This window comes from Lethenteron reissneri, unplaced genomic scaffold, assembly GCF_015708825.2.
Source record: "Lethenteron reissneri isolate LAM-NWPU_2019-01 unplaced genomic scaffold, ASM1570882v1 scaffold_120, whole genome shotgun sequence".
Taxonomy (NCBI): Eukaryota; Metazoa; Chordata; class Hyperoartia; order Petromyzontiformes; family Petromyzontidae; genus Lethenteron; species Lethenteron reissneri.
Genome location: NW_026890893.1, coordinates 768,524 through 791,239, shown reverse-complemented (window position 1 = coordinate 791,239; position 22,716 = coordinate 768,524). Strand labels below are relative to the sequence as shown.

General features: G+C 44.1%; 1 protein-coding gene across 2 annotated transcripts in view; it reads right to left on the bottom strand.

Annotated features, from left to right (window-relative positions):
* The window catches only part of LOC133361692 (guanylate-binding protein 1-like), a 71,345-nt gene that overhangs the window by 28,358 nt on the left and 20,271 nt on the right, over window positions 1–22,716 (bottom strand). For both annotated transcript variants that reach the window (XM_061580681.1, XM_061580682.1), the window contains exons 7-9: window positions 16,091–16,200; window positions 9,041–9,305; window positions 706–883 (exon numbers count right to left, since the gene is read on the bottom strand). In XM_061580681.1, coding sequence (XP_061436665.1) covers window positions 706–883; window positions 9,041–9,305; window positions 16,091–16,200 — 553 coding nt within the window. The remainder of the gene's footprint in view (window positions 1–705; window positions 884–9,040; window positions 9,306–16,090; window positions 16,201–22,716) is intronic.

The window sequence follows — 22,716 nt, the reverse complement described above, 5'->3', positions numbered from 1 at the left end:
ACTCTTATGCGGCGACGGAAGCTCATTTCATGTTAATTTCTCTCCCTAATCTCTCTCCCTAATCTTCCCCATTAACAACTGACATGCCTTTCCAGCTCAGACCCCACCTGCTTGCCCTTTGCCACATATATAACCTCTTGATGTAACAGCTCTCTCGCTGGTTCAGCAGTTCCACTGCTGGATTATTTTTTCAGCCTGAGGATGACCGCTTGTGTTGCGATCGAAACGTCGTGATATATTATTTTTTATTTTATCTTTCTACCTACGTGACTTTACCGAAAAAACCAAAGAGTAATTTCTGCAATCACAAAAGCTTCAAATCAAGATTGTTTGGAAGGGCTGTTGGACAGAAAGTGACGTGACATCCAAAATTGGATGGATACCAGACAGGATGAGATGCGATAAGTGGGGTCATGGGAAAAGGAAGGAAAGGATAAGAAAATCTTAATTTAATCCACGAAGGAATAATGGGGAAAGTTGAGCGAAGAAAGGAGAAATTAGAGTGGTGAAATAGAGAAACTAAGTTTAAACCACCAACTCAAAAGAGCTGAAAGCATGGTCATATAGACCACGTCGATCTGTCCGTCCAAAGCAGGTCTTAGTGAAACAAAGAGACTGGTTTCATCCTCATTGGGAGTCATCAGTGCAGTAATCTATTTTCACTTTCATGAAGGAAAAATGTAGTGTGTATTTAGCTGAGCTTACGCTGTCCCGTGAGGATGACTCCATCAATGTTCTTGTACTTGACCTCCTGGTGGATGTGGGATGTGAATTCATTCGCAACCTCAAGGAAGCCAGGTTTGAGATCTTTATCTGGAATGGTCTCCAGCTTGCTCAAGTCTTCTGGGTTGACTGGCATGGGGAACGTGAAGCACTTGCGCTTCTGTAAAACAAACAAAAAGAACAAAAATAATAGATTTAACCCCTATGGCAGAGCATGTTTTGTTTGCATGTTGTCCACAAATACGTGTGATTAATGCAAACTTAATTCCTTGAAAAACGTATCTAGTTTCTGTTGAAACATCTTAACACCGAATTTATTGCCAGAAGGGATAAAACCTATTCTTATTTTTCAAAAATAACATCTCATTATAATATTTGTCTTTTCACAAAACACATAACAGTATTTTCTTTCACACACACAACCCATTGGCCAAACAACCTCAGAGTGCATCTTATCAGCAGCAAGATGGATGCCGGTGTGGATGCCGTGCCAGGCATCTCACGGCTTTCCCCCTCCTTGTCAGGCGCCCTTCTCTTTCCCTCATCGTCACATGGGGCCCCCTGAAATGTTTCTTGGCGAATCGGCCTTATAACCGAGTCCTTTAACATCGACCTCTACTGGCCGCCGGCAGGGTCGTGTCCATGTGCTGTCCACTGATGGTCTACAGATGAGGTCGCGGCCTCCCCTAGGGCTCTCTGAACCTGGAGAAGCATTCTGGAAGAGACCCCTTAACAGCTACTCACCTACAGACAGAACCGTTAAGTCCTGCCCGGGAGCCAGCAAGAGGAACCCTTCCTGTGAGCGCCGACGCATTTGTCAGTGGCTGCCGCAGGTTTTCTGAATGCCCAAGGGCCTACCCGAGGGAGAAGTCTGCAAGTGCTACCTAGCAGAAATCGCCTTCATCGGCAGGGCGCTGGGAAGAGCTGCTACCAGGGTCTCAGGGCTAAATTCCGAATTATTTACTGGAGTCCCATCTAATTTACCAATTTGGGAACTGTCGCAACGACATCGACTTATGCAATTGTGGCATGAACTTATATTTCTGTAATTACTGCAACATCTCGACCTCCACAGCTACTTTAGCAACAGTTATGGTGACCATTACAACTATTTCAATGGTCTTTGTGGCAGCTACTGCAACCAACTGCTGTTGCTGTGGCTGCTTCAACAGCAATGATTAAAATCAACTACTACTACACATACTTCTGTGTGCTACTGCTTCAGCATAGTTTGCTACAGTTGCTCTAGGAGACGGCTTTATGCCTAATGTGTATTGGTTAATTTGCTTCTCTCCCTGTTTCTCTTCTTAAAGTCTCCCTTCTTAAAATATCCTTTCCTGACTCACTCTATCTCGCTATTCTATATACCACTTCCCTAACATAGTGCTCTCATAACCTGACCTTCCTGTTCCTCTTCTAATTCCCTGCGATGTAGGGTCACCTTTTTATATAATCGACTAGCTGTACTATCCGGCTTCGCCCGGGACTTGTATCCACCACGGCCGGCCGCCTTTGTCTCCCCAGTGGCGATGTTAATACGCCACACCAGTTACTCGTTTGAGGCTGAGTCGACCTAGGGGAGGTTCAAATAATCGTCACCGGTGGTGGCCGTGAGCGGGAATGGAACTCGGTTCGCCGGGTTTGTAGCGCAGCGTAGCGTTAACCACTACACCCACCGCTCCTCACACACCACACACGCACAGACACACACACAGACACACACACAGACACACGCAGACACACACAGACACACACACACAGACACACAGACAGCACGCTAACCACTACACTACCGCTCCCCACACACCACACACGCACACACACAGACACACACACACACAGACACACACACACAGACACAGAGAGCACGCTAAGCACTACACTACCGTTCCCCCTACACAACACACGCGCGCGCGTCCATAGGTACACATACACGCGCTTGCTGCAGACACACACGACTGTCAGGGTGCGTACGGCAGTAAACGACTGAAAAAAGAAAGCGGCAATGCTGCGCGAGGAACGCCTTAGACCTGCAACACATTTGTGTAATGCGAGCGTAAACACACAAACACATACACACACATACATACACACACATACATACACACAGACATACACACAAACACACACATACATACACACAAAAACATAGACAATACACACACACATACATGCAGACACACAGACAGACACATAACACACATACATACACGCAGATACATACACAGAAACACATACACACAATACATAGACACACACATACATACACACAAACACATCCACAGACGTACATACACACATACATACAGACACGCAGACATACACATAAACACATAGAAAAAAACCCACATACATACACACACACATACATACACACAAACACATACACACACACATGCATACAGACACACAGACATACACATAAACACATACACACATACACATGACCCGGCTTCGCCCGGGACTTGGATCCAGCACGCCCGGCCGCCTTTGTCTCCCCAGTGGCGATGTTAATACGCCACACCAGTTACTCGTTTTGAGGCTGAGTCCCTCCCTCGCCACTCTGCCTCCCTCACTACTCTGTAGAGGACGTGAAATTTGTATGAATTTACCTCAGAGTGGCGTGGTGGGTGTCGAGGCCTAGCACCGTGCAGAGCCTCCCACCTCGCCTGATTTTCCCACCCGGCGAACGCTGGGTACGGGTGGCGTTCCTTCCCCCCGCCCCTAGCGCTCGAACAATACTGTGAAATGGCTATTATTTAATTATTTACGGAGCCTATGAAAGTGGCGAAGGCGTGGCTAGCCGTTGGCAGGGGCAACCGCCGTCCAATGAAACTGCAGCCCTTGGCGAAGGCGTCGCTAGCCGTTGCCAGGTCCAATGAAAGTGGCGAAGGCGTGGCTAGCCGTTGCCAGGGGCAACCGCCGTCCAATGAATGTGCGTATGGTCCGAAATACACACACACACACACAGACGGACAGACAGACATTCACGATTTTATATATATAGATAATCAGTTAGCAAGCTGCTAGCCTTGCTCCTACTCATAGGTGGGATTGAATGTAACCTTGGGTGTACACCATGTCTTCCTCTGTATTCTCATTTAGTGCTTCTGACTTTGCTAACCATTCTGGCTTGGGCATTCTGAACTTTTATTGTCTCTCTAAAAACTGGACATTCTCAATTGAAATAGATAACCTCTGACTAGACATAGTATGCATCACTGAAACTTGGCTTTCGTCTGGGAAGAACACAAACTCACATGGTATTGATAACTTTACCTTTTTTGACTTGACAACCCTTGAAGAAAGGTCATGATATCCTCATCTATGTACGTAGCGACATTGCACTTTCTTAATAGAGTTTTTTTGGGTTAGATCGCGTAAATATAAGTGTGTCGTTAAACCACCACCACCGACACATCCGATTACTAAGGGTTTGTCACGTAAACAAAACATGCCAATTCATTACTAGTTCACCATTGTGTTGGAGAGTAAACCCAAAATATTTGAGTACGACATTTCGCCGGTAATTACAACCAGCCTTATCAAGGCAACAGCCGTAGTTGTGGAGAAATCCTCCTGTTTTGGTCTTAAATAGAGGGATACATGTAATGGCATCACTTGTGAGTCAATTAGGTGCAAAGACCAGGGGGGGTGGGGTTAATGTGTTCATATAAATTACAATGGATATATTATTGGTTTGGTTATTCACAGTTAATTAATGTACATTATGCATGTACATTATGTATGCACATTGTTGTATATATATGCCGTTTTTCAAAAATTAATATTAATAATAATTCTGCCAATATTTTTTAAAAATAATAATCAATCGGGGTGTCGCTTGGGGCACAAAGGGGGTGATGCGAACCCCCTCCCCTCAAACAGCAGCTGCCTCCCACAAGCCACACCAGCAAGGAAGTAACCATTAAACGTAATAAAAAAAACCCGGTGCAAAAGGGGGAGGGGGGATTGCTAATGAGATACTGGGGAAATCTCTACTGGGCTTCAAAGGCCGCCACAAAGCACATACAAACAACAGGCGCCACGATCCTTCCCGGGCGGTGAGAACCGAACACACATCTTTGTTTTGGTTTCTTTGAGTACAACAATAAAAGTTTGAAGCTTGGCTATAAGAATACGTCGACATTATAGACTGCACTCAGATTAAGAGCCAGGCTACAATCTACATTATTGGGTTATCATTTCTCGTATATTATTTAATATTATTCATTATTTTTTTATTATTATTCTTCTATCTACGTGACTTTACCGAAAGAACCAAATAATGAATTCTGGCAGTCACGAAATTTTAAGTAAAAACTTAGTTACATCTCCAATCTCAGGATATCAAAATATACCTCGAGAATAAAAAGCACGGAATCCCTGGATACAGACAGGGAACAAAGGTTCATAAACCCTCGGAATACATGTGGTAACAACTATGGTAGATCACAAATCTTGGTTAAACATAAACCAAATAATAATGATACAGTATTACACCGAGGGTCATCCAGAAGAAATACAATACGAAACAGGTCAATCGCACACGACCAAGATAATATGTATTCCATGGAATAAGAGCCTCCCGACCGCCTTTGTCTTCCAGAAGCACGTGGTAGCAATAAATCACAAATGCAGGGAGGGCGCCTTCCCTTAAGATATCAAACACCACGAAGAAATTCCAAACCACGCGTACTGTAAACACTGCTCAAAACATACCTTGAGTCACTTAAAGAGTTAACACCGCAAAAAGGGATAAATACTAAGATAAAAGGTGGAAAATAATGTTTCTTTTTCTCTCACCTTACAACCCATAAGAATGAACGGAAAACATGGTAACAGGAGGTCACACTTCAAGAGACGGTGCCCCTCTTTGTGAGAGACAAGAAAATGTAACACCTCCAACCGGGAGGGAAGAGGGGAGGGGGGCACGCAACTGGACAGGGGGAACCCCCCTCCTTCCAGATTAATTATTGCAGAGGGTTGGAGGACTGGAAGGACGCACTTGGGGGCAATTTGGAGCATCTATTTCCACTGATGGTGGGTGGCTTGAGGAACGGGACGGGAACCGGGCCTTGATGAGACTCAATAAAATTAGTACAAACACACACACACCGGACAAACAGCTGTTCCCACAGGCTGAGAGCGAAATTAAAGGAATTTCTGTCCGTTGTGAGAAGGCGAGCCGAGGTGGGAGAATTTCACATATAAGCAAGGACACAGATCATGCAACTTAGTCTTGCTGTGGAAAGCTCCGGTGGTGGGCCCCGCAAACAACTATGGATGTAGAGTCTTGCAGAGGAGAGGGGCGATGTGTTACTAGGTGCTGAGTTCGGCGCTGATCGACAGAGTATCGCTGAAAGTTTTATTCTACATTCATCATGATGTTTTGAGTTGCTTGCAGAGTCAAGGATTTCGATAAGTTGTATTGTACAAAGCGATAAGAGTTGTGAGAAGCTAAGAGGTGTGCGAATAAAATTTATGAGTTCTGAGAGTGAGGAGCTGTGAGCGCAATCGTGCACCGCAGGGGAGAGCATGAAGCAGTAGAAAGAGCCTGAACCAGCGCAGCGTGAAGAAAGGGCGGGAGAGGCACCACAGGGGGCTTGCGCGAAGCTAGCAGCTGCCGCCAAGGGAGAGAGCACGGAGCAGCGAAAAATTAACCCGTAAAAACTAAGTTTTTCACTATAAATCCTTTATATGCGTGGCATCGGTTTTATTTTATTATTCATTTCTGTTTTTCTTGAGTAAGAGTTCCATTTTTATCACATTGGTATTTTAAATTAAATATAAGGAAAGTCGTATATAAGGATTATAAGGTTTTCAGTTTTTGTATGATTGTTTATATTGTACATTTTTGTTGTTTTCTTGAATAATTTTCTGTGTTTAGGAAAAATATATGATTGTGTTAGTGAAAACAATTTTTTTCTTAAAAAGTGGAAAATTTTGGAAAAATGTTTTCACGAAAATAAATTGTCACGCACAACGAGTCTGTGTGCAAAATGTCAGCTCAATTGGATCACGGGAAGTGGGTTAAAAAACGACCGAAAGATTTGCACAGTCGTAAACGCGCAAGCAAGTGAACTTAATATAAAGGATTTAAAAAGAGCCCGAATAGAGTAGCAAATAGGTAAAGTGTCAGCGCTTGCGAGAGCACCGAGGGTTCGACCCACACACACATCGACGAGCACCAGCTGGGAACCAAGACAAGAGTGAGGAACGGCGACCAGCGTACGAGCTGCGAGCGCAATCGTGCACTGCCGAAGGAGAGCACGGAGAAGAAGAGAGAGCGCGTGACCGGCGCAACCGAGGAAAAGTGTCGGCGCTGGCGAGCAGTGGACGAGCTGCGAGCGCAATCGGGCAACTTCAAAGACGAGCAACGTGCCTGCAACAGAGAGGCCGGCAGCTGCAGCCAAGAGAGAGAAAGCCGTGTGTGTGACACACACAAACACACACACGACACACTGCCTGGCAGGGAACCCCTTATCTCAAAAAGTGGAGCACGGAAACAATACACCCACACACTCACACGTAACGCACATAGCGAAACTAATAAGATTGCTCCAAAAGTTATCCTTGTGTTTCAAAAAGGGTGGTCATCCAAAGTGGGTGCGTAAACTATTAACTGATGGTGGAAAGCATATTGCTGCCCATTGAGTTACGTAGATATGGTCGTTTATAAGTATTTTAGTCATTCTTCTTCTTGGTTCTTTCGGTAAAGTGTCATCTACATATCGAAACCAAACAGAGGGTTTTAGTGCGCTTGAAGCTCGAGATTTTGCTTCAAAGGCTTCCATGTACAGATTCGCAATTACAGGAGACAAAGGAGAGGCCATTGGCGCTCCTTTATTTTTTTTTACAGAAATCACCTTTCCACAAAAAAATAGGTGTTCTTTAGACAGTGCTCAGCTAGTCATGGGATATCTTTGCGTAAACCTATGTTAGTTACCAGAGTATCGAGTAATTTAATTTACTCGTTCACCGGAACCTTTGTGAACAGAGAAGTTGCATATAACTTACTATAATATCATTAGGGTTAAGGTTAATATCTTTAATTATATTTACAATTTAATTATATTTACAATATGTTCTGAGTATTTAATGGATAAAGAGGTCCTGCCAATGTAGGGCTGTATTTGTTTTGTTACATATTGTGCTATTTTGTATATGGCAGTCTTAATGGGACATCAGGTTTGTGACTCTTTGGCCACCCATCAAGTCTTGGTGGTTTTGACGCCCTTGGTTTGGTCAGGTATAGCTCTTCCTTGGGAGTTAATGACTTGATAATCATTGCAGTCGTCTTTGGCATTGGTTGAGTCTCGTAAATCTCAGATTTTATTATAATTCTCACGAGGATTCACAACAGTTGATAGGCCCTTATCATCAGCAAGAATTTGGATATATTTATTTGCTCTCAATTCTCTTAAGGCGTTTGCCTCAACGAGACGAATATTTGCTTTTGGCAATGTACTGTTCTCAATTATTTTGGCAACCTCATGCCTAGTCATCTCAGCTTGATTGTGGGAGATGTCTAAATACTGATTCCACTACAGAAATTATCTCTCAACAGGGATTGTACGTGGGGTAACAGAAAAATAAATAACTTTAGATAGGATTATCATAGTGTATAATTCATAATGACCAACATAAACATGGAAGATTCCTCCTTAAAGAGAGTCATGAGACGCGGTGAAGATTTTCTGTGTAACCAAGCAAAATAAGGACAAGTAAAGAGTTGAGACTAGGTTAGAGTTTCGATTTAAAGCTTTCGTGACTGCAGGGATTCATCTTCTTGGTTCTTTCGGCAAAGTCACGTAGAAGGGAAAAAATAAAATAATAAAAAGAAAACATAATAAAATAATTCTCACGACGTTTCGGCCACAACGCAAGCAGCCGTTCTCAGGTGAAGAACAGGTCTGTCGGAAAGACAGCGTCTGAATCAGCACTAATTTCCTCTTGATATGCAAATTCCTTTGTCAAGGCGCCCTTCCAACCCAGCTTAAATATACGCTGCCAAGCATGGTGGTGCTCATTCAGACACTGTCTTTCCAACAGACCTGTTCTTCACCTGAGGACGGCTGCTTGCGTTGTGGCCGAAACGTCGTGAGAATTATTTAATAATGTTTTATTTTTATTATTTTATTATTTCCCTTTTACGTGACTTTACCGAAAGAACCAAGAAGACTAGGTTAGAGGTTACGGTTCGGGACAGGAGCGCTTTGACCAATTTCATCACCCCTATCAGTAGGGACAGTCGTCTCGGCCCAATCAAAACAGGTTAAGAACTTATGGATGAATGGGTATTTAATGTCTTTACCTTAAAATATTGGCACATTATGTCGCGCTGCTTGTTGAATGTCTTGTTTGCTTCTTCTTGACCACGTTGTGTCTCTGCCTTGCGTATTTTAAAGCAATGCTCCATGTAGTCGTCAGCAGTGCAAGGATTTCCATTCAACTCCAACGTCAGCATGAAGTCGCGTACACAGACGATGAGGGATGGGAAGTACTTGTCCAGATCCTTTGGGTTGTCTTTATGAGATTCTACCGTTGTTTTGACATACTGCGCAACATCCTTTGCATACCTGGATTAGGGTCGGAGTCAAGAACATTTAATGCAGCAGTGCATCGTACCTTTTACAGAAACGGAGTCATTTGAGATCAAGATAAAAGTTCTGAAAATACAAGACATTTGAAAATACGCCAGTTAAACTCCTCAAAGCCTTTCCACATATGGGGAATGCAGCATTCTGCACATAATTTAATCATTCTTAAATAAAAAGAAGGGATTTCACTGGACGTAGCTCTGGAGGATGTTTGCTTTATTCTTCAAGGCTGATGAGATATGTTGGAAGGGGTGGGAATAGTCACACTTAATTCACTACACGCGACCTGCAGCTCAGCTTCCTGTGGTGTTACCCATTCGTACTGCTGGGTGCACAAAGGCAGTGGAGCTGATTTAATAAACTCGACCCATTGTTTCAAATGCCACACAGGTAGATGAAATCAAAACAAGAACCTCTATATAGTCCAGTGTGCTAACCAATACACAGAGGCAGCTCTATAATTGAGAACAGGTTTTCCTCTTTTTTTCTGGCAACAAAACATGTGTTAAGATCTAGATTTGAAGTTTTCGTGACTGCAGGGATCCATACTGTTTGGTCCTTTCGGTGAAGTCACGTGGGTATAAAATAAAATGAATTAAATCACGACGTTTCGGGCGCTTGTGTTGCGCCCGAAACGTCGTGATTTAATTTAGTTTATTTTATACCTAAGTGACTTTACCGAAATAACCAAAGAGTAAGGTGTTAAGATGTTAAAACACCAAACTGAAACCTTTTACGAGGAAACATGTCTGTATTAACTACAGAATGCAAACACAAAAACATACTCTGATAATATATGGATTGTCTTTGAAACTGATTAGTCCACACCAGAGACAGCTTTCTTTTGAGCCTCGTCTCAAACGGTGTTAGACCAGAGGACGCCAAAAGGCGTACAGCACAAAGACAAGCTGTATCAGTTTCAAGGACAATGCATATATTTTCAGAGTATGTTTTTGTTTGCAGACATGATTCCTTGCAAAAGGTTTCAGTTTGGTGTTTTAACATCTTACCACCTGTTTTGTTGCCAGAAAAAAGAGGAAAACCTATTATCATGTTTTGGTAATGGCAAAGGAGGTCCCATGATGTAGCTCTATAAGTGTTAATTAATTACATTTAAATATTTACACATACATAACATCTGAAACCATGTTCTCCAATAAACTAAATATTTACAACTTACTTATACTTTCAAACATCACTATTGTATAATTGAATCTGAGTCAATGGAGCAGATGCGTTTCTGCGAAATACGGATGAGCTTTATGACGAGCTTGAATAATTTATTTGGTTTATTTGTCAAATAAAGGTAGTGTAAATGTAAAAACTGAGGGAAAGAGTAACTAACAGAGCACGTTGATGACGAACGCGTCCAACGGTACGGGCTCAATGGCTGCATCAGTTACCACGTGGTCTGCGATTTCCTTGCACTCTTTCGTTTAAAAACACATGTTTAAAAATTAAAAACATGTATTTGCTTCAATGCATACATTTTAAAGAAATTAAATGTATTCACATTATTTAAAAGAACGTCCAACAAAGAGTGTAACGACATTAACAGCAGAACACGTGGTAAGCTGATGCATGTAGATTCACTCCAGAACGCCTTAAACATTATGGAAAATATCTACATTAGATCACACAGGGGTTCTGTCACAAATATCACCGGCGTTATATATAAATATTTACTACCACCCCTTAGTTGTTTGGTTCCATCTGACCCTTCTTTGTGCTACTATGCCGCCTCCTGCTGTAGCTCTTTTCCCAGACATTGTTTTACAAATAACTCTCCCTTGCGTGTTGTTACTGTTGTTGATATCAATCTCAGCCAGGCACCGCCTTCCTTTCTGTTTTCATTTTTACTCGTTTGCTGCTATCTCTTTCCGCTAGCCCTCCAATAACTTGTTAAATATTCCCCTTGATCCTAGATGACGGCCGGGGATTCCAGTGAAGCATGTTCGTGACTATCAAATTCCTATTATGTGTGTACTTCGAGTGTGTATTGTTGTTGAAAAGCATAAAAAACTACAGATATCTTTTCCTTTCGTACGGAGAGTAAATTAGTGAACAAACAGGTCTACATTTTCTTGGTTCTTTCGGTAAAGTCACGTAGAAGGGAAATAATAAAATAATATAAATATAAAACAATAAAAATTCTCACGACGTTTCGACTGCAACACAAGCAATCATCATCAGGTGTGAACTCCAAAGCAAGAAAATAAAAAAGTGGCGGTTTTTCTTAACGTCAGCACCACAGACAGCGATTTGGCAGTTGGCCAGATGGACGAGTCCATCTATGTTCGGAAAAGAGGAGGGGGGAGCAGAAAATGGAATGCGGTCTGAAAGTCACCGTAAGCGTGAACACAATAAATTAAGACCCGAAATGGTTTATCAAATCCTTCCAATGATTGCTAAGCCAGAATCAATCTTCTCGGTTGAAATTGTCTCTGTGTTTGTATATGTGAATAGCCTCATGAACGAACCTCTCATGGTAGCCAGATAGCTTGCAAAGAACCTCTGTCTTGGAGAAGTCAACGTCATGTGAGCCTACTGAATTATAACAGTGATCTGCCACGGCCGAGGTGTTGGTCCTACCGTGTTTTAGGTCTGCTTTGTGCTCACGGATGCGGTCAGAGACATGTCGTTTGGTTTCTCCAATGTAACTACTACCACAGAGGCAACTCAGTTTGTAAACGCCAGGGTATTGTATGTCTGGAATCACATATTTTACAGACGGAACCAGATCACGGATTTTATGTAATGTGTTGAATAGGACCTGGATCTTGTGTTTATTCAAGATTTTGGAGATATTTTTTGTGATGCCTGCAATGTAGGGTAAGGTGATAGATTTGAATGGCTCCTCAAGAGGGTCCTTCTTCATGGTTGGAGTGATGGCTTTGCGGATTGTGTAGTCGGAGTAACCATTAGCCTTTAGAACTTGGTGTACGTGCTTGAGTTCACTGGCAATGTGTTCCTGGTCAGAGATGCATTGGGCTCTATGGTGCAAAGTCTTGGTTATGGAATTCTTCTGGGATGGATGGTGGTGGGAATCCGATTTCAGGTAAGCATCCGTATGGGTAGCTTTCCTGTAGACAGTGGCTCATTGAACCATCAGGTCTCTTTTGTATTAGGACATCCAAAAAAGGTAGCTTGCCATCTTTTTCGACTTCCATGGTAAATCTGATGGCTGGGTGTATGGAATTGATGTGGTCGAGGAATTGGTCTAGAGTAGGCCGGCCATGTGGCCAGATGACAAAAGTGTCATCCACGTACCTCTTCCATAAGGTTGGGCGCAAAGTGGCAGTCTGGATGGCGTCAGTCTCAAATTTCTCCATGGAAACGTTGGCTACAACCGGAGATAGGGGGGAGCCCATTGGGGTGTCCTCAGTTTGTTTGTAGAAAGTTCCATTCCAAGTGAAGTATGTATTGGTTAAGCAGTGTCTAACCAAGGGGGGTACCTCAGTGTTCAGTCCTTGATGAATCAAGTCTTCAATGATTGCGATGGTGTCAGGTACAAGAACTTTGGTGAATAAGGAAACTACATCAAAACTGACAAGCAGGTCGTCTGGGGACAGGGAAATACCCTTGATTGTCGATACTAGGTAAATAGAGTTAAGTACGTTAGGAAAAACCGCCACTTTTTTCAAAATGTCTTGCTGTGGATTTCACACCTGATGATGATTGCTTGTGTTGCAGTCGAAACGTCGTGAGAATTTTTATTATTTTATATTATTATTATTTTATTATTTCCCTTCTACGTAACTTTACCGAAAGAACCGAAGTTCAGAGAAACGTCATTGATTTGAGATGATTTTACAACCCTAACTTGGTTACAATTCTAGAATAGATTGACAAAAAGCTGATTTTGTTAACTATAAAATTCGGCGATGATATTATGTAAGACTAGCAATTATACAGTTCCTCTCATAATGTTGAACAAATATATTCTCATTCATAATAAAATCATGAATGTGTTAGGTAAATCAATGTCATCTGACCTGTTATGGAATGGCTGTATTACTAATCAGGCTAAGGCGACAGCAGAGAATATTTGTTTTCTTTTCCAGGTCAAACACTTTTTTTTAAATTTAACTTTGAATACATATAATTGCCCTACAACGTATCTCAAATTCGTCCACAGCTGGGAAGCTCATCTTCTTGGTTATTTCTGTGACTTTACCGAAATAACCAAGAAGATGAATCCCTGCAGTCACGAAAGCTTTAAATAAAAAAGAAGACTCATCTGCACATTAACATAGCCACCTTAGCGTGATCGCCATGGAGGCTGCTCACTGATCTTAAATTAACATGCTAATTTTTACCTGGCAGCTCTTTATTGGTGGAAAACCCACCACCATCGCGTTGCCCACATTTCAGCTTCAATAAGTGCTATTGTGCCTACAGTACATATGAGATGACAAGGTGAAATATTAGAGGTCATCAAAACCAATACCATTGATGCCGCGGCACTCTGCTTCCTTTTGAATAAATGAAGAATTTATTGTAAAGTAGACTCGTCCTTTACGGACCAAAGTTAAAGTATTCTAACAACTGGCTTTAGGTCTCCCCTTGGTCGCCAACCACTTGCTGCCACACCAATGCCTGTCTTGGTAACCTGCTTCATCTTGCACCTCCTACTCGCAACTCTAATCAAAGGCCAAATTATTTGATTATTTGGTTCTTTCGGTTAAGTAACGTCTAAAGATAAAATAATAAATTAAATTAAATAATAGCATACGACGTTTCGATTGCAACACAAGCAATCATCATCAGGTATAATGAAATAGCGACATAAAATCTAACCAGAAAACTATAGACAGACATATTAGCAGACAGATATCACCAAGATACATAGAGGGAGCAACACAGGAACCAGAGAGGGGTGATCATCTCTGTGGGGTGGCCTTAAATAGACAGAGGGGGGAGGAGGCAGAGAGAGGGAGGGGGTTAGAGAAAACATTTGCATATCAATGAGTGGTCCAAAAACAAGGTTCTGCAAGTGCGATGACACGGCAAGCAAGTCTGAAATCAGAAGGACAAACTAAAATTCAATAACCTAGCAAAATATCGAAATGTAATGTAATACAACACAGAGAGTCGGTCAACACACAATTAACGCATAGCCTGGTTGATTACGTATTTCAAAGATTGCTAAGTTAGAATTTAAGTGTGAACATTCCAAAGAGAAGACACAGGCAGAGAGAAGAGAGAGAGAAAAAAGGATAAGCTCAAAACTTCCCCGTAGAAGTGGTTCAATCTTAATTTTAGAACTTTCGTGACTGCAGTAAATGATTATTTGGTTCTTTCGGTTAAGTCACGTCTAAAGATAAAATAATAAATTAAATTAAATAATAGCATATTTTGCTAGGTTATTGAATTTTAGTTTGTCCTTCTGATTTTCAGACTTGCTTGCCGTGTCATCGCACTTGCAGAACCTTGTTTTTGGACCACTCATTGATATGCAAATGTTTTCTCTAACCCCCTCCCTCTCTCTGCCTCCTCCCCCCTCTGTCTATTTAAGGCCACCCCACAGAGATGATCACCCCTCTCTGGTTCCTGTGTTGCTCCCTCTATGTATCTTGGTGATATCTGTCTGCTAATATGTCTGTCTATAGTTTTCTGGTTAGATTTTATGTCGCTATTTCATTATACCTGATGATGATTGCTTGTGTTGCAATCGAAACGTCGTATGCTATTATTTAATTTAATTTATTATTTTATCTTTAGACGTAACTTAACCGAAAGAACCAAATAATCATTTACTGCAGTCACGAAAGTTCTAAAATTAAGATTGAACCACTTCTACGGGGAAGTTTTGAGCTTATCCTTTTTTCTCTCTCTCTTCTCTCTGCCTGTGTCTTCTCTTTGGAATGTTCACACTTAAATTCTAACTTAGCAATCTTTGAAATACGTAATCAACCAGGCTATGCGTTAATTGTGTGTTGACCGACTCTCTGTGTTGTATTACATTACATTTCGATATTTTGCTAGGTTATTGAATTTTAGTTTGTCCTTCTGATTTTCAGACTTGCTTGCCGTGTCATCGTACTTGCAGAACCTTGTTTTTGGACCACTCATTGATATGCAAATGTTTTCTCTAACCCCCTCCCTCTCTCTGCCTCCTCCCCCCTCTGTCTATTTAAGGCCACCCCACAGAGATGATCACCCCTCTCTGGTTCCTGTGTTGCTCCCTCTATGTATCTTGGTGATATCTGTCTGCTAATATGTCTGTCTATAGTTTTCTGGTTAGATTTTATGTCGCTATTTCATTATACCTGATGATGATTGCTTGTGTTGCAATCGAAACGTCGTATGCTATTATTTAATTTAATTTATTATTTTATCTTTAGACGTGACTTAACCGAAAGAACCAAATAATCATTTACTGCAGTCACGAAAGTTCTAAAATTAAGCCAAATTATTTCTTAAGTTATGAATTCAACTCGTGTGTAGGAGCTAGGTGGATTATTGAATTACAAGCATGTAAAAGTTGGTGATGATTTGGGGAGGCTGTAACAGTGGATAGAGCATGGCCAATGATGACATGGGAGGTATGATAATTCTATGACCCAAATATTCTCATCTGGAGATGTGCATCACAGAGATTGATGCCATTTATTCAACCTCTTCCCAGAGCCCATTGCTAACTCTGATTATAGCCTAGTTTAGGCCTCGTAGTGGCTACCTTGATCTGGGCCCATGGAAGTATATTGCCTCTCTGCTTAATGTGTTGCTACGTGAGTAACCTATCGCTCTGTGAAGGATACTGTAGCTGCTCCAGGCCGGAGTGGTCCAGAGTCCCCACGGTGTTGTAGACCAGGATGTTTGAGAGCAGCACGGCCATGACGAACAACCAGATGTCATGCTCCCCATTGGCCTGTGGAAAAACGAACGTCTTTTAAATTATACACCAATATATCTTACCCCTGCACTTATTCTCCAATGTCTTGGTGTCTGTGCTTTTGTTATTGCTGATTTAGTGCATTAGTGTTGCCTCCAAGGTCTGTTCAGTGCTGTTTTTATTCTTCTCTCATGTCTTCCATTCCTTCTTGATCTATTATTTCATGACGAGCTGATGCAAAGGTTCTTCTGCATCCTCTTGGGTCTTCTACGCATCGTTTCAGCATTATATGCATCAATGTATATAATATGGTGTGTTAATTATATCCTTATGTTTATGGTTGTATATTGTACAAAGATCACGCTATATATGTAACTTAACACTTGCACCTGTTTTTTTACTTAGCTAATGTTATAAATCTAGCTTATGGGCTCTTGGTCTCAATGTTTGAGGACGTTTTAAGCAAAATGTGATATCTAATTGCTAAATTTGTTTTTGAGAATTGTTCTTCAAATGACAGGTGTGCTAAAACAATATGTCGTGCTTTAAAACACTTGCAGACATGTTGACTGTATTGCGTGATGAAGGGATACACAACAACCATTTGGCCAGATAAATACTGTAACTAGCCTAGCCAAAAATAAATTATGACTCGTATTTTTGCTCATTCCCAAGCTAAAGAACTGAGCCAGCACTGCATTTGGATTGAATCCTGAGTCCCTGTCAGACAATCAGTATCATCTCGCTCGTTATTATATGAAGAAAAATATCGTGATATTTCATTTCTTGGCTGATAAGTATGTACACAAATGAGAAAGTAACCAGTGAAAGGATACGAATGAGAATAGATTTTCCACTTTTTTTTTGCAACAAAAACACGTGTTAAGATACTTATTCTTGGTTATTTCGGTAAAGTCACGTAACTTTACCGAAAGAACCAAGAATATGAATCCCTGCAGTCACGAAAGCTTAAGATCAAAATGTGTTAAGATGTTAAAACACCAAACTGAAATCTTTTACAAGGAATCATATCTGCATTAACCACAATACTTGTGGTCAGAATGCAAACAAAATAATACTCTGATAAAATATGCATTGTCTTTGGAACTGATTGGTCCACCCCAGAGACAGCTTTCTTTCGAGCCTAGTCTCAAACGGTATTAGACCAGAGGACGCCAAAAGGCATCCTCTATCTCTGGTGTGGACCAATCAGTTTCAAAGACAATCCATATATATTATCAGAGTATGTTTTTTGTTTGCATTCTGACCACACGTATTGTGGTTAATGCAGACATGATTCCTTGTAAAAGGGTTCAGTTTGGTGTTTTAACATCTTAACACCATTTTAGTTGCCAAACAAAAGGGGAAAACCTATTCTCATATTTTGGAACTGGCAAAGGAGGTCCCAAAGGATAAGAATGTTAGGAATGAATATGAAATCAATATACACAAATCCACCATCACTAAATTGAGGTGATATCACCATGGCACTTATGCTAATACAGGTACAGTTTGAGGCCACATGAAGTGTTTAACTTCACAAGCAGGAGGTAACTGAGAAGGCTGACAGATGCACCACCTGTACTCCGCACTGCCACCATGTGTTTAGTCACCCATCATGATGCTCACTGTTGTGAATATGCCTTCGCCCTCCGTGGTTGCTGGAGGGCCAACCTCCTCCAACTGCCTGGTAGAGTCCTTCACGAGTCCCCACCACAGAGGTAAATATTTACTCAGCTGGTACTTTTCAGCGGCAAGTTAAATCAGCTCAAAATCGTTCCATAATACAACGCCCCATCTTTTCTATAGTCTACGCTCTGCTCATTTAGCCCCCTTTATCAAGCCACACAGAAGCTGCTTTGGCATGCAGTGGCTGGCCATGAGGGCTACATGGCCCTACCAATGCAACCTTCTCTGCCAAAGGGGCTCACTAATGGGATTGTCCAGACGGTTCAAGGATTTCTGCACTCCTCGCACAAGTCCATTCAGCTCCGAGTCCTTCTCACATACACCAATCAATTCAGCTCCAGATCCTTGTGTAACTCTGATCCCATCAGCCCACATCTTCTCTCGTGCATGTTACAACTGCTTAGTGCACTCTAGCCAGATAAACAAGAGCAAACTGGGAATGTTATTAGTTGATGCACCTATATTCTGGAGTCACTTGTCCTCTCAACCGAATTCCAATCAGACCTAAGTTTAAAAAAAAACATGCATGAATGGACTTGACAATTTTTTAAATAAAACATTTAGATTAAGATTTTATACTAGCTGCATTAAGCCATTCATTTTGTTCAATTTTTTTTCATCGACTCTATGATCCTAATCTCCAGACGCATGCTGCGTCATCAACGGCAAAGCTAGCAGTGGAGGAATTTGTCTTTCTATGGATCTATACAGACTATTGATGAATGACGTAGGACACATGTCATGCGCTGAATTGGCCTGACTTCAAGAATAATTAACGGTTTGAACTGCATTTGGTCCCAAGGACATTGATCAACCAGGTATAGTGTTAACTGTTGGCCGAATCTCTGAGGTGCGTTACATTTCTAAGTTTGCCAAGTTTGATATCTGTTTTCTTTTTCCTTTCTGTCATCTTTTTTTTCCTCTGTAAAATTTCACCCCCACCCTCTCGCCCGTTACGGCAGCACCCCCTCCCCCCTCCTCGGATTTGGCAAGAGCATAGCTGAACAAGTTCTACGAGTTGTTTGAGAGACTGCAGTTAGCCCATCCCAAGCTCAAAGCCTTGTCTGTGTCACCTCGCATGAGGGAGGTGGTGTGCCTGTGGCACCAGGTAAATGAGAAGAGGGTTCGGACATTCATGGAACATAACTGAGGGACGGTCATTTCCGTAGCTCACACCATAATGATGAAGTGGCATAGGTGGAGGCTACTGAATGGGGCATAAGCCGTCCTGTGCGAGGCAGGATGCACACCGCTCACACCAGCCACATGCAGTGCCAGCTTCTGCGGTTAGGGGGCGAGGGTGCCAGGGATGGCGCCGGGCTTCACCGGGGGCCATGGCACACCAGGTGAACCCAGAGGCCTGGTGACCGGAGGTACCGGCCAAGGGGCCCCAAGGAGGGGGCTGGGGTGACCACGGGACCAGGACCAGGTCCCTTTCGAAGGCTCTAGAAGGGAGGCGTGGCCAGGGGTGGAGGAAGCCCCGCAACTGGCAATATAAGCCGGACCCCTGAACAGGTCCAGCAGCTGTTGCAAGATTGAAGACAGGAGCTGTCACCCGGCGAAGATCTGCCCGAGTAGAGGACCCAGACCCGAGCCAGAGTCCGGTCCGAGACGGCCACCCCGTGTGTGCTAGGGTTAGCTAGCCTGGAGGTGATACCTCCTTAGGGGTAGCTGGTGAAGGGGCAGTTATACCCCTTCGTGTTATAGGGCTTATTGTAATAACTGTGTTGCCTCCAAGAAGTCTCTTCCTCCCTCGTGTGAACCACTACAACTGGTGTCATATGTGGCCACACTGTTAGTAATTAACTAGCTAAATGGAGACAGGGAGCAGAGCAGGTTCCTTGTCTCTGGAGGATGAAGACGACGTAGCAACACCCCCGGGGTTGGCGGCCCCAGAGGAGGGTGGAGATGTATTATGCCATCCGGCTGCTCGGCAGCTTGCCGCCGTCGGGGAGAGCACTTCAGGCGGCTCACTTCTGCCTCGCCAAACTCCTCCATGCAGCAGCGTCTATTTTGGATGAAATCCATCATGGGGAGCCGACAGCAGCATGGGGCTGTGGCTCCTGCCGCCGCTTCTACAGTTCCCGCCGAAAATGCGGAATATCCCGCTGGAACTCTCCACCAACCGGAGGTCTCCGCGGCTCCCGCAAAATTTTCCCGGCAACCAGAGACCGCCGCATCACGCTTGGCATTACCGGCGCAGGGGGCCGCCATCTTGACCACGGTGAGCGGCTGACTTTCCGCCAAAAGTGACGGAGAACAGCTGTTCTGACGGAGTTCTCAGCCGCTGGAGGCTAATAGGCCACCTTCCAGCGGCGCTTCCTCATGAACTGTGAGATGGTAGGGTGGACGAAGGCTGAGGCGCTATGGGCGCTTCCTGCTGCCCTGGACGACCCAACGTCCTGGCAGCTCTGGTCACCATCCCGCCAGCGGATTGCGCCACGCTGCACCAGGCAATGCAACAGATGGTAGCGATCTATGGGCCATTGTCCAATACTCGCCACCGTTTCGCCGCACAGAGGCACGGGGACACAGACCCCTCACCTTCTGTAGTGCACTGCTGGCGTTGTCGAGGGCTGCATACCTCTGGATGGACGAGGAGGGCATGGACGCCCTGGTGATGGAGAAGCTCCTGTCATTGGCGTTGAGCTGCGGGTGATCATCCACGCCATCGATGACACCGACTTGTGCCCCCTGTAAGTGGCGCGGAGCATTCAAACTCACGTGCTTCTCCAGCGGGAGACGGGGTTGGTGGCATGCGCTCCGCCCAAGGAGGCGTGCAGCTCACTGCAGGAGCCAGCTCCTGCCCAGACCTTCGCATCGACCCTGGACAGGGGAGGACGTCGCCGCGACCAGAGCGGGGCCTCATCTCCTGCTTCAACTGTGACCTGCAAGGCCACGTTGCGTCGGGTTTCCGGGTGCCTCGACGACGCTTCTCCGGGCCCCAGCCGCCATCCGCCCAACCATCCTTCTCTCCACGGCAACCCGTCGTGAGTTGCGACACCGCACACACCCAGCCCCTAGTTCCCCTTCACGCATCTCATTTCGCCGGGTTACGGTCTCATCGTGCATCGGTACTGGGGAGTGCAGACTGCATTCAGGCTGACTGGTCACTCCGACCGGGTCAGTGGTCGTAGTTGGCCAATAGGGTGGTTGCCGCGACCGCGGGTTCGTCGGTTGTCGTGGGCTGCTTTGAGGGGGTCGATTTTCATATGCACGTCGGAACGGGGGCGTTGGCAACCATTATTTCTGAGCTCATTTATAACATCTTGCCGGATAAGTGACATTCCTTGCGCCCTGTCGAAGTGCCGTGCTTTGCCGCCAATGGGGGTTCATTCGGGATCATCGGCCAAATGACTGCTCAAATTTGTATTGGGGATGTCAAATTGTCTTGACTGATTCTCGTTTCATCATCCCTTGCTGTCCCATGCTTGCTCGGGACTGATTTTTTGGGAAAATTGCCAGTACAAACTTTAAATAGATCAGGGTTGTATCGAGTTGCCCTCCGGTCGTCGCTTGGCATTACAATCTTCCTCCACCCGCTTGTGGATGGCGAATGCCACGGTACAAGTGCTTGCGGCCCAAACAGTTTGGATTCCCCCGGGTGTGCAAATGCTTGTTCCTCTGCGCTTATGTAAGCCGCTTGACTCGGCGGCAACAGCGGCAGGGATCCTCCTGGGTCCCTCCAACACAGCTGTGCGGGGGATGAATCTAGTAGGGGCACAGACCCTGGTGTAGCTGACAGGGACCCGTTTATTCAGGTCCTGCATGCTGGGTTTCAGACGTCCATCATTCCACAAGGCACAGTGCTTGCCCATGCATCGCCCTCGCTTCAGGGGTGGTAGGTAGCGTTGGGGCGGGGTCACGTCCGACGCCGCGTTCGGGTTCAGATGCCTGCAGGGTAGACTCCCTCTGCTCAGAGGCTGTGGACTTGTCCACAGCCCAGCGGAGCAAATTGAGGTCACTCTTAATGGAGTTCGTTGACATTTTCTGCACCGGTAAATTCTCTCCCTGCTGCACAACTGGCCCATGAAAGATTTGGCGACATGGTGATGCAGCCATGAATCCTCAACCATCAACCACATTGTAAACACCTGCTGTCTTCACTCCTTTAAAAGAGGAATGGACGACATCCTCTATGCTTCTGACCAGATAATTTGAGTGGAAAACAAATCTAATATTGCATCTGTACGGGGCGTCCATAAATGACGTCACGCGATTTTGGACCATTTTTGACCCCCTCCCCTCTCGTTACACGGCATCACAAAAAGTCAGACCGCCCCTCAAATATGACGTCACAAAGCTCTGCCCCTCCCCCCCAAAACCATATTTCCATTTTGAAAATAAAAATGCTTCAAATCACTTTAAACTATTGTCATTGTAGTGCGTATTTAATGTGGCGCTGCACTCTGATGTTGTAGGAGTGTTGTTATAACAATTCTATATTTATTTAAAGTTGCGCATTTTGATGTGACGTCACATTTCTCACCCTCCACCCCCTCGTCACACATCGTCACAAATGTCTGACCCCCCCCCCCAGGTGCATGACGTCATTTATGGACGGCCCCTAGTGGTGTTATTTCACACATTCTTTTTCTCCTGTGTCACTTTATTCGAACAGAACTCCACGCGTTCAACACCACGTATCTCCGTAGCAACTCTTCTGCTGGCACTGCTCTCCTGCTACACTCCGCTCGCACCGATCGCTCCGCTCGCTCCACTAGCCTGCTCTCTCTCTCACTCTCTAGCCTCTCCGCTGCTAGCCTATCGCTACACACTCTGGTAGCTTCCCTACTGCTAGCCGTATCACACTCAAACTTAAGATTCCGCTAGCCTCTCTACTGCTAGCCTGTCTACGCTCAC